The 13302-nt window shown below is 36.1% G+C and overlaps 2 protein-coding genes across 6 annotated transcripts in view; one reads left to right on the top strand and one right to left on the bottom strand.

The window, feature by feature from the left end:
• CREB1 (cAMP responsive element binding protein 1) overlaps positions 1-13302 on the top strand; it is a 63214-nt gene that overhangs the window by 19137 nt on the left and 30775 nt on the right. For 3 of the 4 annotated variants that reach the window (XR_005984994.1, XM_041737024.1, XM_041737021.1), the window contains 3 exons: positions 4882-5028; positions 5767-5808; positions 11830-11930. Coding sequence is in view for 3 of the 4 variants with exons in the window: in XM_041737021.1 (XP_041592955.1) it covers positions 4882-5028; positions 5767-5808; positions 11830-11930 (290 nt within the window). In the remaining variant the exon portion in view is untranslated. The remainder of the gene's footprint in view (positions 1-4881; positions 5029-5766; positions 5809-11829; positions 11931-13302) is intronic. The other variant, XM_041737023.1, reaches the window with a different exon arrangement.
• The window catches only part of METTL21A (methyltransferase 21A, HSPA lysine), a 71312-nt gene that overhangs the window by 5691 nt on the left and 52319 nt on the right, over positions 1-13302 (bottom strand). The window contains exon 4 of one of the 2 annotated variants that reach the window (XR_005984995.1): positions 1574-1647. Coding sequence is in view for 1 of the 2 variants with exons in the window: in XM_041737035.1 (XP_041592969.1) it covers positions 1634-1647 (14 nt within the window). In the remaining variant the exon portion in view is untranslated. Of the gene's footprint in view, positions 1-415; positions 1648-13302 lie in introns of those variants that run through there. The other variant, XM_041737035.1, reaches the window with a different exon arrangement.

Here is a 13302-nt window from a genome sequence, read left to right on the forward strand (position 1 = left end):
GGGAAAGAGCCAGGACTTCATCAGTACATGGTCAAGGCAAACACGACAGCCAGAGTCTGGGCTCACACAAGCATTTGACCCTCTGGTAAAAAGAAGGGTACAGTTCCAGAAGGAATCTTGGTGCTGACAGCCCTCATACCTATCTCTTGGGTGGCACTATCCTGTCTGCTCTGGTTGTCCTCTAAGTGTGCTATATAATGCATTCCTGGAAATTCCTTTCCCTTTACTGTCTTTCTGTTATTGACTTTGTGTTCTTGATACAGTAAAACGTTTTCCAGTGGTTTCTTAAGCAAGTTTGGGTAAAAAAAATTCTTGGTAAAAATATTTTTTCTTGGGCACTTGGGTGGCTTAGTTGGTTAAGCATCCCACTCTTGGTTTTAGCTCAGGTCATGATCTCCTGATCCTGGGATGAAGCCCCACATCGGGCTCCACACTTGGTGGAGTCGGCTTCAGATTCTTCCTCCCTCTCCCTCTGCCCCTCCCAGCTTTATTTTATTTCTCTGGTATCTTATTTCTCTCTGTTCACAGTGCTTCACTATTTCATTATTAGGGTCTTGGTTCGGATAGTTTTTATCCATTGTGCTATATATATAGTTAGTGGGCCCTTTTATGGTACAAACTCATGTCTTTGATTCTGGGCAATTTCTTTAAATTATTTGGTTGAAGGTGTTTTTTCCTCTCTCTTTTTCTCTAGGATCCTTGTGATCTAAATGATACACCTATGGGATTATTTCTCTAATTTTCTCATCTTTACTGCTTTCCATCTTTTTGCTCTACTTTCTGGGAGATTTCTTCAGCTTCCTGTTCCAAAAAGTTCCTTTTGTTCTCTGAATGGTCCTTTTGTGTTTTAATAGCATCCTGTTATGTTTTACAAAGGCAGTATTTTCTGTCATCTCTGAGAATATTAATTAGGTTTTAAGTTTTCTTCTCCGCACATAGATTTTCCTCTGTATAGCTTTTTGCCCTTCAATTTGTATTGGTCTCCATCTTTTATATTAGAAACTTTCCTCGAATGTTTTAGAATTTGTGCTTGTCTGTTCAAGTTTAAAGCAGGAAACCAAAAAACTGTATTGGAAGCTCTGGATGTGTTTGGGGCCTAACAGCTATGAATTACGAGCTTCACTGTAGGGTGATTATGGCTTTCCCAGTGTCAGTATCTTTTAAGTCTATTTAATTTAGCCCCTTGTCATTGGTTAGGTTCCTGAGGGAAGGCCTTCCTAATCCCTTGCTTAGGGGAAAGGCCTGGGAGCTAAGAGAGAGAAGACTGGAGGTTAGTAACTCCACTGTCAGCAGTGTCTGGTATAGGCAGTCAGGAGACCACTATCCAGAAATTAAATCTCCGTTTTTCTGTCAGCATGGGGTAGATTAATTATTCTTCTACAAGAAGTGTGGGGAGGGGATCCAGTTGCTTCTCAAAGAACCTTCAACTAGCCTTATTTTCTCAGCCTCTCTCTTTACTCCACCTTCCAAGGTGTCTTAGATACTGAGCCTCTTAAGGATTTTATGGTGCAAATCAGGCTTTCCTTGCCTCTACATCATGAGTTGGCCTTTTGAGATCTTCAAAGTCCATTACCATTCATCCGTCTTCCCAGCATCCAAAACTATTACTCTCATCTCTTTTCCCACTCTTTGCTCATGTGATTGGACCTGTAAAAACAAAATCAATTTTATGAAATTTAATTGAAAATTCAGAAAGGAGCAAAATAATATACACATGTTTATTAGTCTGTCATCTTTATTAGGCAGTCCAAGAACAATGACATGTTGTTTGAGTTTTAGAAAAGCTAGTTTTCTATTCCCATTTATATAGTTTTTGTTCTTTTTGTTCCTAATTACAGAATTTTTTCACTTGCTCATCCAAGTCCTTACCATACACATTATACATTTTCGTCATAATTCCTATCATAATTTTGATAGCTGGTATTTTTTGGTTGTCAGTATTTAATACTAGAAAAATATAATAAAATTGTCAAATCTTAAGATTGTAGTGATTTGAACAATGAACAGAAAAAAATTCAGCCCAACTAGTAAAGGAAGATAACCAATCTAAAACAATAATGCAAAATGCCTCATTTTGCTTTTGGAATTTACAGAAGTTTTTTTTGTTTTGTTTTGTTTTGTTTTGTTTTGTTTTGTTTGTTTTAAGTGTGGGGCTTGAACTCCCAACCTGGAGATCAAGACCTGAGCTGAGTTCAAGGGTCATATGCTTAACTGACTGAGCCACAAGATGCCCCTACAGAATTTTTTTTTTTTTAAGTGGGAAGGAAAAAAAATAATGGTTTTGAATAAGAAACTGTAAATTTTTATGGATTTAACTAAAGAGGTAAAAGGATGATCATTCCAACTTTTTCTAATAGGCAAATATGAAAACCTAAATATCCAAAAAATGGAATTTATTAAACAAAAGTATGTAATTTTTAATATGCAGCCATTAAAACCACTGAAGAAAATTGTTAATGGTATGGAGAGAGATTTATAATGGATTCAAAAGATAAATTAGATTCCATGATAGTGTATAAAAATTGAGTGCATATATGCACCTTTCAAAACACCTACATCTACAGCAAAAATATTAACAGTGATTAGTGGTAGGAACATAAGGAATTTTTATCTTACCTTGTATATCTGTACCATTTATAAAATTACAGTGTTAGGAGCTGTTATGTAGAATGATCAGGGTAGAAAAGGGATTAACTGAGTTAGCTTCTCACATTTGTTCTATAAAATAGAGAAGAGGATATAATAAATGCTTGAACTATCAGAAGAACTTTTGTATGGAAGTAAGAGTAGATACTCTGAGTAACTTAATGTTGTGATTCTCAGACTCAGTGTAGGGGAAGGTGTCCTTAGGTTTGCCAGGAGAGTCCGACTTTATCAACAGGTAATGGAGGTAGTCCATGAACTACATTTTGAGAACCAGATAAAACTAAGCAAGATTTATAGTGGCCAGAGAGAAAATGATTAATAAGGAGGGACTTCGTAACTACCCAAAGATGGATGCTTATAGTTTTAACATCAGCTTTCAATAAAGATCTTCCCCCCAACCCTCCGCCCCCAAGCTTCACAGTCAGAAGTTTAACTACCTGCTGAACAAATTCAGGTATCAGATCAGTTCCACCATTCACCTTCACCCCAGCCACGCAAAAGCTTCTCCTTACTTCTTGTGTTCTTGGTGTTGGTTGATGGCATAGTTTACCAATTCTCACAAACTGAAATATATAGGTCATCCTGGATTCCTCTCTGACCTCCTTCAAGCAGTCATTCATAATATCCTTTCTAGTCTGCCTCCTGAATTTTCATTAAATCACTTCTCTCATTTTCCCCCCATCACAACTAATGCTTTATTTCTGGCTTCCTCATTTCACCTTAACTACTGTATAAGTTTTCTCCTAAGTCTCCTCTTCTCCACATTTTTCTTTCTCTTAAATAAATGTTTTTCATACTGCCACTGAAGTGATCTATTTGAAATGCAAATCTCACCATGATATTCCAGAGTTAAAAAGCCCTTCAGTGCCTTTCTCAGTCTCCTCAGGATAAAGTGCAACTTCTTTAATGTGACATAGATACTGTTTTTCATGACTAGCTCATTCAATCCTGCCTACTTGTTACAGTATTATCTTGCCCCAGTTCATAATTCATATAGTAATACCCTTATGTGGTCCAGTAGTACTAACTGTTACTCATCCCTCCTTCCCTGAAATTTTGTGGCTCTCCCTTAGGAGTCAAAATACAGCCTAATTTGTATTCTTTGTTTCAAATTCTTATTTTGCCCTCCCTTCCTCTTAGGTGAGGTTGGGTAGCTTTCCTCAGTGTGTTCATTTTTCTCCTGGCAAGTCTCATTACTTCACTGGATTATATTTATTTGTGTTCTTTTTCCCCCTTCCTTCACACATATACCCCAATAATTTCCTTCATGTTTATAGTTTCAGTTCTGACATTGCTCCTAGCATGTGGGTCCCCAATCACTGTTTACCGAATGAGCAAAAAATGTTGAACCCCTGAGTGTGTTCAAGCAGGAACAATAAATACCATCGGATAGACATATGACATAACAGCCATTTGGACCTGGATATAGACTCACTAAAATTGCCTTCTTTGTGCCTCAGGAGAAAGTAATATTTCTTATATTCCCTGAAGTCTGCTCTTTTATTCCTTCCAGGAGAAAACAAATCCTTAAAATACAACTATTATATAAGTTTGATTGGGGGGCGGGTAGAAATTGTCAGTTTATAATACATATTAACACTTTCTCACTAATAAAAGCATACTTGTAATCAGTTTAAAAGAGAAAACTATGCTGTATATTTCAAGACGTGTATTTGTTCTAAACAGTTAAGTTTTGCCTAAGTTGGAGAACATTTATATTTTAGAATATGAGTAACTTAACACATAATAATATCCTGAAGACATTTATATTTCTTCAAGCTAGCATATCTCTTGACCTTGGGTAAGTTATTTAATCTCTTGAGCACTTGATATTCTGTCTCTAAAATGGAGATAATCCTTATTATAATACAGTCTTGATTTCTTCGAAGAGCAAAATGAGAAACCGGATATGAAAGCAGGTAGGAAAATGTAAAGCACCATACAATTAAAGTGTATTTAGTAATCAGAGGAAGTCTGTGTTATACATTTTGATATTACATTAAAATAGTTTTTGTCACATAAAAGGATTTGAAAGGGAGAGGCATTTATAGTCTTTTTTTTTTCTTCTTTTTTTGAGAATATTAAATTTAATCATTAGTTTCTTTCACACCAATGAAATACTTGTCTAGCAGAAAAGTCATCTTTTTCCTGCTAAAAACGTTGCTTCATATTGAACATGACTACTCTTAAGGAGGTATCTGTGATGGTAATTTTTTTCCATGTTCAACACCATAGGTATCTATGCCAGCAGCTCATGCAACATCATCTGCTCCCACCGTAACTTTAGTACAGCTGCCCAATGGGCAGACAGTTCAAGTCCATGGCGTTATTCAGGCGGCCCAGCCATCAGTTATTCAGTCTCCACAAGTCCAGACAGTTCAGGTATGTGTATAAAAAGTTCTGCATCTACTTTCATAACTGTCGTTTATAGCCATATCTCTCTCCTTTCATTAGTTATGGAAATAGGAACATACATAGTTCATAGTTTATTTTGTTTTACAGTAAAGGAGTATGCTGCGTCTGTATAGTCACCTTATGTATAGGTACATATGTACACAAGAACAGATATAAGAAAAAGACTTTTTCTTAAGCTACAGAAGAAAAAGAGTTGATTGGGGAAAATCATTAAGTCCATGGGATAAAGTGGAAACGTTTGAGAAAGACTAAGGCTAATATACCTTAGTTCAGGAAAATTGAGATATAAAAATAATAACTTTGTAATTATTTTTCTAAACATGCAATTGGAAAAAAATAAACCTTTGTCAAAATTAATAACCTTACCTAAGATATTACTTAAATTTGGAGATCATAGAAAGCATTGTATAAAACCACCTATGTCTGGGGGTATAAGTTAGAGTACATAACTTTGAAATAATGATATATTCAGGGATTACACTGCGCATGTTATCTCATTCTTTGGAGAGATTGTTCCTTTGGTGTGAATCCAGAGGGAGTAAAAGCATGTAGAGCTCTGAAGGTGACTACTCTACTGAACTATAGGGAACCTAGAGCAGTACACATCTTTGCAGTGAGCTTATTGAAAGAAAAAAAAAAAGACTTGAACGTTCATTCAAGTAGGCCATAACCCCAGCCTCCCATTTCATATTTTTTGCTTCACAGTCTTCCTGTAAGGACTTAAAAAGACTTTTCTCCGGAACTCAGGTGAGTCCTAGGTCCTAGATTTGGAAGGAACTATTTTTAGAAAGGAAGGTGAGATATTATTCTTTATGTCATTATCCTTCTATAAACATGCAATTTAAGGTTTGCGTAAAGATCTTAGAGATCTTCTAGGTCTAGGCCAAACTCATTACCTGCCTTGCTTACTTTCCCTGTGTGGCTTTCTCCTCTCCCCCAAATGATAGTCCAGCATTACTTGAATGCTTTAGCGAAAGGAAGCCCTGTCTCCTGAGGTAACCGATTTATAAAGAGGGTAATTGCTAAACTGTTCTTCCTGTGGTGAACCAGAATATACCTTTCTAAAACTTCGACCTAGTGGTCCCAGTTCCATCTTCAGAAACTAAGTAAGCATATTTAATTGTTTTTCTTTTGGACCACTTCTTCTCCCTCATCTCCTGCACCATTCCTACTTTTAAAAAAAAATGTTCAGGCTAAGCAAATGTCTATTTTTCTTTAGCCATTTATTATACAGGATAGCTTTGATTGCTCTTTACTATCCTTGCTGTCTTCCTGTGGATAAGAGCTGTTGTATTTTCCTTGGATATGGTAGCCAGACTGATTGATTTTTGTAGAGGGGAGAAGTGCTTCCTTTGTCCTGGAAGCATTCTGTTAATGTCCTCAAAGGATATACTCGATTTAGTCAGCCATATTATACTATTGAGTCCTTGAGCCACTGTTACCCACCTCTACTTCATTTTGTCCTTATGCTTTTGGTTTGCTTGGACATTTATATGGAAGAAAAAGAAAAGAATATTTTCATGTAAAAACATCATCGTGTATGAATTTCCATACTGAAGGATACTTTGAATGGAATTTGTTACCAAGATGGAGACAGTGTTGTCCCGGTGAAAACTGAAGAATTTGACATTTCTGTGGAATCACACTGAATGAACAGTAGTCTCCTATCCTGTGCCTCAGTTTTTGTTTCACTGAGTGCTACCTTACTGTTTTCTATACTATGCCATTACTTACTTCCCACTCATATTGTCATCTTGGTAATAATGGAAAGAATCAGTGGAAAGAATCTGATCTGCTAGTCGGGAGACTTAAGATTCCAGACCTTACATTAATCCTTACTTTCTCTTTTTCACTTAGAGTAAGAGGTCTTTCTATAAAGAACACACCAAAATTACCAAAACTTGTGAAGATTATAATTGGTCATAATATGTGATATTTAATTGTTGATTATATTTTAATTTTACTCTTTACTTTGTGACAATAATAATTTGGGCCTGAGGGTTGTATGGCTAATAACTTCATAGAAATATTTATTCTTATTTTCAAGAGCATTTTTCCGTCAAGGTGAGCTATGTTTATAATTGAAAGCCTGAATTCTATAGAGACACAGTTTTTTTTTTACTTTTTTTTAATTTATTTACTTTTTCTTTAAAGGGCCTAAACCATGAAGCATATATTAAACTTTGAAGGTCATTTCAGCTGGTTAACAGCGATTAGTATAGTAGTAAGTAACTAGGAAGTAGTTTACGTCAGAAGAGATTGTTCAAACAAGGAGAGAAATGGTCCCTCAAACTTCGAGAAAATATGAGTACTCTAGAACATCATTTTAAAAAGATATAAGACACATTTCTCTTGGTGTGAGAATAAGATATTAGGACCCGTGTGTATATTTTTTAACCTAATAATATTAGAAATTATGCTGTATTAATATTTCATATACGGCTTGACATTAGTGCCCGAACTTTATCCTCTGTATATCAAGTCTCACAGATTATATGATAATCTTCACAAAAATAGTGGGAGTTACACAAATGTATAGCAGTTAACAGTGGCATCTTCACTTTTAATTTGTTAACTTTGAATGCATTTTTAATATAGTGCAGTTTAAACGTATCAAGATTTATGGGTTATGTTACCTTAAATTATTACATTCTAATATTCAACGGATTTTTATTGATCACCTGCTATGTGCCAGTCACTGTTCTAGGTGCTATGAAAAACAGCAGTGAACAAATAATACTTCACTATTCTCATGAAGATCACATTTGAGCGAAGAGAGACAATGAAAAAATAAAATATGTCAGGTGAGGATAAGTGCTGGGAAGATGATTAAAGCAGGGGAAAGGGATAGAGAATGTGGAGGGAAGGGTGTTCTTTTTTTTTACATAGGGTGGTCAGGGAGCACAGTGAGTAGAAACCAGAAGGCAGTGCAGGAGGCTAAGCTGTGCAAATAGTAAAACTAAGTTCCAAAGGAACCTTTTGTGCAAAATACGGATGCAGTGTTATGCAGCAGAGTATTTAAGAGTTGTATCATATAAGGATGAGTTACTTGTTTGTGGTTTACATGAGACAAGTGTTCCAAAGTTTCTCATCTTTTTAATGATGGTAAGCAAGGATTTGTAAGGGATATATTACCCTAAAGGATATACTTTTTAAATATTTTATTTATTTATGAGAGAGAGGCAGAGGGAGAAGCAGGCTCCATGCAGGGAGCCCTATGTGGGACTTGATCTCGGGTCTCGAGGATCATGGCCTGGGCTGAAGGTGGCGCTAAACCACTGAGCCACCCAGGCTGCCCCCCTAAAGGATATTTTTGAAAAAAAAGTCCCTTTCAACTCTCCTGGGAGAAAGTGACATTTTAACAATGCAAGAGAGTAACTGCTTTTTGAAAGGAAATTGTGCTGTGGAGAGAGCATTTTGAAAGAAGTTTGGAAATGTTTTCATACTTGTTTTTTTTTAACTGCAAACAATATAAATTTGTCACCTAAAATCTCAGATCTGTATATTTTTAAAACCCTGGAAGTAGAATTCTCTGAACTAATCACTCATAAGTCTTCTACAGTTTCAGTAGGTTTTGAGCTTGTTAAAATATAAAACTGTAACACCTGTTATTAGCATACTACAATAACTGAGAGCCAGAGATATGAAAATATTCTAGGCAAATCTCATTAAAAGTTTATATAATTGGGGCAGCCCGAGTGGCTCAGCAGTTTAGTGCTGCCTTCAGGCCAGGGTATGATCCTGGAGACCCGGGATCGGGTCCCACGTCGGGCTTTCCTGCATGGAGCCTACTCTTCCTTCTGCCTGTGTCTCTGCCTCTCTCTCTCTCTCTATGTCTCTCATGAATAAATAATAAAGTCTTTAAAAAAAAGTTTATATAATTGGCAGTTGAAAATGAAAAACAATTTAGTATTTAGTAAGCCCAGTCAAAAATGCATTTACTTTATTTTATTAAAGATTTATTTATTCATGAGACACACAGAGAGACACACACACACACACACACACACACACAGAGGCAGAGGGAGAAGCAGGTTCCCCACAGAGAGCCAGATGTGGGACTCAATCACAGATTGCCAGATCAAGCCCTGAACCAAAGGTAGACAGTCAGCTGCCGAGCCACCCAGGCGTCCCAGTGCATTTTCTGTTTACTTCTCATAAGTCCTCTTTTCAACAGTAGCAAATGCTAAATCAGATTAAAAAGTCCAAGCTTAGAATCTGATTTTTGAGTCATGTTATAAAATATTAAATGATTTTTTAATGAAGCATGTTAAATCACATCATTCTCACTCTATAAAAAGTGAGATGATTTATATTTTAAAATTTTACAAATATGTTTTTTTATTTTTATTTATTCATGAGAGACACAGAGAGAAAGAGGCAGAGACAGGCAGAGGGAGAAGCAGCCTCCCTGCAGGGACCCTGATATAAGACTTGATTCCAGGACCCTGGGATCACAACCTAAGCCAAAGGCAGACTTGCAACCACTGAGCCACCCCACCCAGGTGCCCCTAAAAAGAATTTATGACATGATTTTTATTAGTCTCAAAAATGTGGATCCAGTGCGTGCTTTGGGTTTTGTTTTTGTTTTTTTTGGTAGACAATCCATAGGAATTGGCTTCATAACTCTTGAGTTCTCCCTGGATGATATTCCCAAAAAGGAAAGGTTACATTCATTATGTGTTATTGAATAATTCTGAATTCCCTTTACATTGAAAAAGTTGTGATCACTACATAGTGACCAGTTAATTCCTTCTGTCTGAAATCACAAAATCTTTTAGATCAGAGGAAAGGAGGCTTTTTTCCTACTAAGAGTAATAGATCTACATGAGTTTGGAAAAAAGGAAAATCAAAGGTCATATATTAAAAAGCAACTTTAATTTATTTCATTTCAAAATTGCCCTATAGGTAGTTTATACAAAATGTTTTAAAATTGTTTTTTTCATGACTTGTAACTTGGGAGAGTATATGTAAGTCACTGTCTGTCCTTAAAAAAAGGTTGTAAGGATGAGGGTCATGCAAAGAACAACAGAGATACAGAGGTTCTGAGAAATATTACGATGGTCACCACTATCATAGTCCTGTCCACTTTGAGTTCAGTCTTGTTATTCCCTGAAATTCTGACACACTGCTCAGGTCTTTTCACAGCTCCTCATCTGCCGTACATCTAAGTTTCTGTGCAGAGAAGGTGCTGAGCGGCCCGCTTACATCAGCTGCAGATAGGTGGGAATTGTTTTCTGTGCTCTTTTGGCAGTAATGATAGCATTGTTACTCTGTGCAGAAGCACAGACTAAATTCAGTCTTACATATCTTTTTATCTGTCTTTTCTGGACTCATTAAGTGTTGCCTGCTAATATCTAGGCCTTTAAGAGTATAGTTCTTACACTATATAAAGTGTTTGGGTGGGGCATGTTGCTTTACTGTAGGTATGTACTGTGAAGCATGACTGGATTTACCCAATTTCATTGTAGAATGAGTGCCTGTTAACAAAATGCCCGGTCTCCAGAACCCATAGGCTCAGACCAGATACAGAGTCCCTGTGGGATTCCTTAAGTCCTTTGGAGACATGTTCTTTCTGGTTGCCATTGCCCTAAATTTTGACATGGAGCTGAACCACACAGACTCTTTTGCCTTCATTAAATCTAATTCTCACTGTGATAACATCATGCACATCTAGTTCAGGGAAGAGCAAGGGGCTCCTGCTGATTAGATTAGAGAAGCTTGACAGTGTAAACTTGACAGGTAGGCTTGCCCAGGTGAGTGAACTTCTAGTCTAAAAATGGTCTAAAAACACCTCTGGGTGTCTGCTTCTGACAAAACTGGTTTGAGATTGGAACCAACAGGATTTTGAAGCTGGTAAGGATGTCTAAAACTGAGATGCCAACTATTGACAGTGGCTCCACTACTTCCTAGCTTTGTGACTCGGGTGAGTTACTTAACCTCTTTGTGCCTTAGTTCTTCCATCTACAAAATGAATATAATTGTACTTACCTAATACCTGATATTACTGTATTAGTATTAAGTAATATAATACATGTATATACTTTAGCATAGAGCCTGGCACATAGTAAGTTCTCAATAAATGCTAGTTGCTATTATTATTATTATTATTATCCCATATAAAATCTTTGTTCAGCTTATCTTTATTACTTTTCAGTCCAGAGATACTTTTCCAGAAATGCACAGTTCTTGAGTTTTTATTTAATAGAAATTGTAGAATGCCAACTTTGAAAGTCTATATGTGGACTAACATGCTAGAAACAACCATCTGGAACATGGTGGGAGATCACTGATCTTATTTATACAGTTGTAAATATAGTCATAAGTGTTTTAACAGTAAAGGAAAATATATTTATAGTCACTATGTAGACTTATGACCAAATATTTGCTCATTTATTCTTCCTTCATGTCAGAAACCTTGTATTACTTAGTAGTTTTCTTCTAACAATTTTAAGAAAACAACTGACAGTAATATTGACGCATTCAAGATTGATTATGTGAGGTCCTAAAAGAAGTAAAGCTGAATTTCGGTATCACAAAAGTTTGGTTTTGACAAAAAAAAATTTAGACCCTCTGACTTCTATAGGATAAGTAAAGAGAAGAGGAGTGTGATTGGTGTGGTTGTCTCCCATAAAAATTGACTTTTTTCTACTGAAGCACGTGTAAGGTTTATATATGTCCTTTGATCTTTCACTTTTTCTTAAAATTCATAAAAATTTTATGGGAACTAAATTCGATTATCAAGATAAAGTTCTTCTTTATTTTCAGATTTCAACTATTGCAGAAAGTGAAGATTCACAGGAGTCAGTGGATAGTGTAACTGATTCCCAAAAACGAAGAGAAATTCTTTCAAGGAGGCCTTCCTACAGGTATGAAATTCAGTAGTTAAAAGAATCAAAGATGTCAGGAAGCCTTAGGATAGTTGGAGATGAAAAGGTGTCAAAAGACCAATTAGCTGCTCAATTAGTGACCACAGAAATCACTTCATCTTGAGGTACTTCTCTCAAGTTGAAGTCTATTATACAAAATAAGAGTTTTTTTTTTTACTCTAAAAGTCCTGGATCAACAGTGATTTTTTTTTTTTTCCTGCTTCTGTTTTTGTAGATTATGCCAATTGCTACTTTTCTCTTAAAAAGTTTGGAATATATTTGTAAAGTTAGAGCATTTCTAGTTGTCTGTCAGTTCTAACACTACAGCATTTATCTACTTAAATAGCACATTTGCAAACCATGTCTCATGCCATGGTACTTATTAGATAACTGCTCATTAATTTAAGTTTCAGGGTGATGCTTTGCTAATAGCCCCTAATTTTAGGGGTACCTTATTGTAATTTTTTTAAGGATTTATTTATTTATTAGTAAGAGATACAGAGAGAGAGAGGGAGGCAGAGACACAGGCAGAGGGAGAAGCAGGCTTCATGCAGGGAACCCAACATGGGACACAATCCCGGGTCTCCAGGATGACACCCTGGACTGAAGGCGGCGCTAAACTGCTGAGCCATCCGGGTTGCCCCTTACTGTAATTTTTGTGTTCAACTAGAGGTTGCCTAGTCCATGCCTTGCCTCCAAGATGTACTAAAACCATTTTTTTATATGTAGATATTGACTCCATGCTAAATATCTCCAGAAAGAGCAATTCCATATATTCATAAGCTTACCTCAAAATCTAATAAATTTCAAATTCTTAATATTTTTTCTTATTATTATAGCCTAAGTTATTTCCATTTTTCAAAGGGATGATTAAAAATTTTTTTGCACTTGGCTTCTAAGCCCTTTTTTTTTCTTTTCTCACAAGTAAATGAAGGATCCTAAAAATGAATATCCATAAACTGATTTTGAGATCTTAAGAAACTTTGTTACCAAGTAGATGTTATATGCATTTATGCTCATAAGTTTTTTTAATATAGCTAGTTTAGATTTGAACTTTGAAATACCAGTCTCATGTTAATTTTTAACACATTTGATCCTGAAGCAAATCAAACAAGGTGTTACTAAGCCACAAGACTCCTCTATATATAAATTCCAGGCAAAGAGTTGTAAATAAGTTCTGTAAATTTTAATTGTAGACCTTATAAATAAGAGCTTTAGGGCACCTGGGTGACTCATTTAAGTGTCCCAACTCTTGATTTCAGCTCAGGTCATGATCTCAGGGTTGTGAGATCAAGCCTTGCATCAGCCTCCACACTCAGCACGGAGTCTGCTTAAGATTCTCTCTCTCCCTTTCCCTCTGCCCCTCCCCCTG

Source organism: Vulpes lagopus, chromosome 22 (genome assembly GCF_018345385.1).
Source record: "Vulpes lagopus strain Blue_001 chromosome 22, ASM1834538v1, whole genome shotgun sequence".
Classification (NCBI taxonomy): Eukaryota; Metazoa; Chordata; class Mammalia; order Carnivora; family Canidae; genus Vulpes; species Vulpes lagopus.